General features: G+C 45.3%; 1 protein-coding gene across 1 annotated transcript; it reads right to left on the bottom strand.

Annotated features, from left to right (window-relative positions):
- Positions 1-538: 538 nt before the first annotated feature.
- Positions 539-2,083, bottom strand: LOC147889498 (membrane protein PM19L-like). Its single transcript, XM_087391581.1, has 4 exons — positions 1,581-2,083; positions 1,281-1,458; positions 1,123-1,168; positions 539-1,012 (listed from the first exon to the last, which is right to left on the bottom strand). The coding sequence occupies exons 1-4, from the start codon at positions 1,696-1,698 to the stop codon at positions 836-838; spliced, it is 519 nt and encodes a 172-aa protein (XP_087247707.1). The 5' UTR covers positions 1,699-2,083; the 3' UTR covers positions 539-835.
- Between the last annotated feature and the right edge of the window lie 2,953 nt (positions 2,084-5,036).

The raw sequence follows: 5,036 nt of genomic DNA, 5'->3' as shown, positions 1-5,036 counted from the left end.
TGAGGCATTCTAAACACTCTATCCTCATTTCCTTTAGTTCCTCAAGGAAGGACCTATTAAAACATGTCAAATACCCACGCCTCGTCAATTCGATGTCACGTGTCCCCGTATCTTTCTTTTAATGTATGGATGTGAGCTATTCTAAACACTGTATCTTGTGCACTTACATCTCATTGAATGGGAGTTGAATGATTTTCTAGCTTACCAATAAGGTCACAACATTCTTATTTGTTGAGAAATGCTCGAAGGATTTGGTAGACGTTAAGATAACCGACGGAAGATACTAGAATGAGTTAATTGACCGACGGACTGAATCTTATCAAGGAAAAATTAAGAGATACGAACTGCAACGCACAGAAGATAACATAATAACTGAATGCGTGCGTTATTGACTTCAAGAATAATATTCAGTGAAATTGATGAAGTTTAATTAACAACGTATAGATGGCAACGCCAACTTTCTAGAAATCGTGATTGGGTGAAACACAAATGTTGAAACATGAGCTGTCCTGTGCAGTAAATGTAACACAGTCTGTGAAAAAACCATATATACAAGACAATTACGGAGAAAAATTTCTACCGCACAAAGCATCACTGGTATGTGGAGAATGAATTCTATGATGGGAACACAGCACATAGCTTCCAAGGTGCATTATTGGTGTGCAGGAGAGGAAAATGTAGGTATATCAGGATCAAAAGGAAGGGAATTGCGGAATGGGTTGAAGCTACATCAGGAAAATGAAGGGAATTGAGAAATGGGTTGACGCTACAGAGCTCCCTAGAGTACACGTATTAACATAAATTATTTGGCTGCAAACGGATATGTACGTCTCAATTAAACTGCGGAAGCAGCTGTCATCTTTTGATTGTCACCAATAGGCCCTCCATAACCAGTTGCTGCTGAGTTGTTATATCCAGGTCCATATCTGTTGTTGACGTGCCCGGCGTGAAGCATTAGTAAGTACAGTAATTCCGTGAAGGCAAGGATGATTACAAACGCTTCCAAGGTTTTCTGCAATCCAAGTTTCCAACCGAAAGCATTAGTGAAAAATATATCCTGAAATACGACACGTAATTTCGTGGTTAGGACATGAGAATGGCAGAAAAGCTTCCATAGCTTACCAATCTGTGGCCTCGCGTAGAACTATGAATTTCCTTGCAAGCAAGCCTACAGTACCAAAAGAACGGGATCAGCTGTGTGCATCGAAGGTCAAGAGACCCACAATCTTCTCATACATTAAAACTCCAATGCTTTCGAACCAAGCGAGGAAACACGTTACCCAAAAGCCAGAAGAGTTAGTAGCCAAGCTATCAAAGCAGAGGCAGCCGCAGATCCCAAGCTCTCACTCCTCCATGCCCCGATATGATGCAGAAAGGCGATAACTGAGGCAATGCCAACGACTCCGGCTACGAGGGAGAATAAGATGAAGGTATATGTAGCCGAGTTGCCATAAGTACCTGCGAGGCATCATACATGCTCCAGAAACATGAGTAAATCTCAATCTCGTCAAGGATGGTACTGCTGGAGTTCCAGGACCAGAGCTATGAACCAAGCTTAGGAGAAGCGAGCTATAGATCACCTTGGCCGTCGAGGGTTCTGTTAAGGGCCCAACCAGAGATGCCGAGTACGATCATGTAGAGACAGAAGTTCAAGAGGAGGAGGGGGCTAGCCAGTGCTCTACCGATACCAAAAGCCATTGTGGAAGGAGAGGAAAGGTCCAAGAAGTGATGGAATGAGTTGACAGTGGAAAGAAGAAAGGGACTGATGATGTTATAGGGGTGTTGGAGAGAAGAAAGGGGGATGATGATGTTATAGGGGTGTTGGGCGAAGGAGGTGGACGAAGGTAGAGCATGACAAGAGGTTGTATGGCAAGGTGACACCTCCTCGTGCTTTTAACCCCTTGGATGCCTCCCCTCTCCCAACGTGTTCTCCTCTCTTTTGGCTCTCTTATCATCTCTTTTAAACTTTGAACTTTAAGAGAGGGAAAGAGAACGAGTGCCAATGATGTGTTGGCAAGGCAAGGTGGCTAGATGTGGTGGCAAGGAGAGATAGAGGAGGACATGTGTTATTATATTGGGTTTTTTTTTTTGAAAGTGATCTTCTCTTATATTACTTAGTGCAGTCCAAAGGACATCTCATACAACAAGCTCTGGAGACGTAGTCTCTTTACTTCTTTTGGCCAACATGCCACCAACCAACTAACATGCACTCCTATATCCACTACAGCCTGCTTACATACAAGAGAAAACACAGCAGAACCATTCACCGAAGCCTCATAACGAGCCATCCAGATCTTATGTAGAGTGGCATATGTAATCAGGTCCCATAGGGTAGCTTTGTCCTGCTCTAAGGCAGCTCCAAAGATTGCCGCTCCCCTGGAAATGAATTCCAGTCCCAATGTCTTAGCACACCGAGTATGGAGAATACCCCAGACGTTGCGAACCCATGGGCAACCCCAGAACAAGTGGGTGAGAGATTCTGCAGTAGCCTTGCAAAGCTTGCACCTGTCATCTACATGGAACCAAGGTACATGACCACAAATGGGGAAGTGGCCACCTGCTATTCTCCACAAAAAGAAGTTAATTTTACTATATGGAGTTGCCTTCCATAGTCGAATATACCTACCACACTGCACAATCTCCGGGTCCTCCCTGAGCCATCTGTCGTTGGCTTTCTGAAACCACCTTACCTTGTAGGCAAGGAACCTATCAAGCGCCTTGGCTGTTAGCTTGCAAAGGGGAGCGTTAGGCCCCATTCCCACTCTTCAGGCAGGGAAGCCGTAGATGGGTGGAGGTTAGAGGGCTAGCATTCCAAAATCTGATGAAGGATATTGGTCATGAGGGCTCCTTCCTCTTGTGACACCCTATATCTTTCAACAATTGTCGCTGGGGAAAGCCAGTCCCGTTCCCCTGCATCCCATATGTCTTCCCATGCATGAATTCCTTTGGCAAAGATTTGCCCTGCGATTAGCTCATTACCAACTGCAAAAAAGCCTCCACCCTACCAGGCCGCTTGCCACCAGACAGATAGTTTGAGGGAGTAATCAACCTCACTGGCTGGTAGTCCTTTCCATTCCATCATATAAAGGCCTTCCTTCCACAAAGCCACTAGCTGATTAAGGAAGCTTCCCTTTATCCCTACAGGGGCGATTGAAAATACCTTGTTCCACATGTCCAAACCGTGGAAGTGCTTGACCGATGCCTTGCGAATGGCGTCCTCCAAGAACTCAATCCAGGGCTCTCTGGAATCTAAAAACTAAACCCATAGCTTCATTAAAAAGGATGTTGAACGCCTCTTCAGGTCCGAGACACCAAATCCACCCAATTTCTTAGGGGCACAAAGTATCGACCAAGATAACCACTTCCACTTGGTCTTTTTCCATATGAAAGCCCTCAAGTTCTTCTCTATCAAGAGGATATGAGACGTGTAAAATGCACAAACTGACAAGATGTAGAATGAAGCTTGAGCTAGGATGTGTTTGACAACCGTGCATCTGCCTAGTAAGTTAAGCAGGACCTTCGACCATGCATCAATTTTGGCCTTAAACTTGGGCCACCACCACATAAATCTTTGCCTGATAGAAATCCCAACACCGGTAGGGATGCCAAGATGCCTGATAACCTAGCCCTTGGGGACCCACTATAGCCCCGTATCCCTCATCCAGTCACGAGGTTCCCTTCTGGAAGCAAACAATGCTTGAGATTTTTCCCACTAAATTTTGGAGCTGGATGCATCACTGTGGAGTTCGAAGAGACCTAGGACTAGCTATAATTGACCTTGATTTGATTTACAAATTGAGTTTGAGTCGTCAGTAAAGAGCTGAGCAAATAGTGGAATGTTAGAACCAGGGATCCTCATAGGGTCCAGGGAGCCCCTTGCTATAAGCTTTCTAAACATTGCCAACAGCAGTGTAGTAACCAGGGCAAAAAGGAGGGAGGCCAGGGGGCAGTCCTTCCTGATTGACCTCTTTAGCTTAAAGGAGCCTACTTCTGAGCCATTTACAGTCACCGTGGCTGAGGCATTTGACAACAGTGTTCTGATGAGTGCCAGAAACCTGTCTCCAAATCCCATGGAGTGCAACACTGCCAGGATATACCCCCACTCAACCTGGTCGTAAGCTTTATCGAAATCAATATTCAAGAGGATAATCTCCTCTTTATTCACCCAAGCGTGCTCCATTGCAGCTATTACATTGAGGACATTGTCGTGGATGTGTCTTCCCTTCACGAACCCGTATTATTGACCTGAGAGTACCTGAGGAATCAAGTTTACTATCCTAGTGGCAACCAATTTTGCAAGTAACTTATAGGAGACATTGAGCAGAGATAAAGGTCTCAGGTCAATGAATTTCTCCATGGGGATTCATTTGGGAATGAGCTTGATTAATCCTTTGTTAGCATTAGGGGAGAGGGATTCCTTCAGCCAAACTGCATTAGCCATGTTCACAAAGTCTCTTCTCATCATTCCCCAATGCACTTGATAGAATTCAACTATCAAACCATCCGGGCCTGGTGCCTTGTTCTTCTTCATGTGCAGCAAGACCTTGTCAGCTTCCTCAACCGTGAAAGGCCGCCCAATCATAACCCTATCCTCATCTGAGATTTTCTTGTCCACACACTCCAATAGGAGTTGCCAAGCTTCCAATTTACTATCAGTGGCAATTTTTGAGGCTCCCAGTAAATCCTTAGAGAGGATGTGATGTGATGGCTGATTGCTGGAGGATCCGTAGGCCAATTACCACTATTGTCTCGCAGTCTACAGATGCTATCTCTGGCCTTGTCTAATTTCAAGGTTTTGAAGAAAAAGGAGGACGAGGCATCGCCTAGTGCCAGCCATCTCATAGAGGATCGGATCCTCACGCCCTCTGCCTTGAGCAACTCCTATTTCCTGAGCAAGGCCTCACACTACTGTACCTCCAGAACATCCTCTCTAGACAGATCCTACTTAGATCGCTGTAATTTCAGTCTCTCTTTGGTGTGCGAGTCTGTCCCTCTTCCTTGTCTAGTTCTTTGTCTACCTAGATGGCGAGCCACCC

The sequence above is a fragment of the Dipteris shenzhenensis genome, chromosome 20 (genome assembly GCF_047967505.1).
Source record: "Dipteris shenzhenensis isolate YYH24624 ecotype China chromosome 20, Dip_SZ_1.0, whole genome shotgun sequence".
In the NCBI taxonomy this organism is placed as follows: Eukaryota; Viridiplantae; Streptophyta; class Polypodiopsida; order Gleicheniales; family Dipteridaceae; genus Dipteris; species Dipteris shenzhenensis.
Note: the sequence above shows the minus strand (reverse complement) of the source record. Positions and strands in the feature narration are given on the sequence as shown.

Bases quoted from the DNA above. Each gene is read 5' to 3' on its own strand.
- LOC147889498 (XM_087391581.1), bottom strand. From the start codon at position 1,698: ATGGCTTTTGGTATCGGTAGAGCACTGGCTAGCCCCCTCCTCCTCTTG. The intron at 1,169-1,280 runs GTAACGTGTTTC...TTGGTACTGTAG, and splicing joins CTAACTCTTCTGGCTTTTGG to GCTTGCTTGCAAGGAAATTC. The intron at 1,013-1,122 runs GTAAGCTATGGA...CTTGGATTGCAG, and splicing joins CTACGCGAGGCCACAGATTG to AAAACCTTGGAAGCGTTTGT.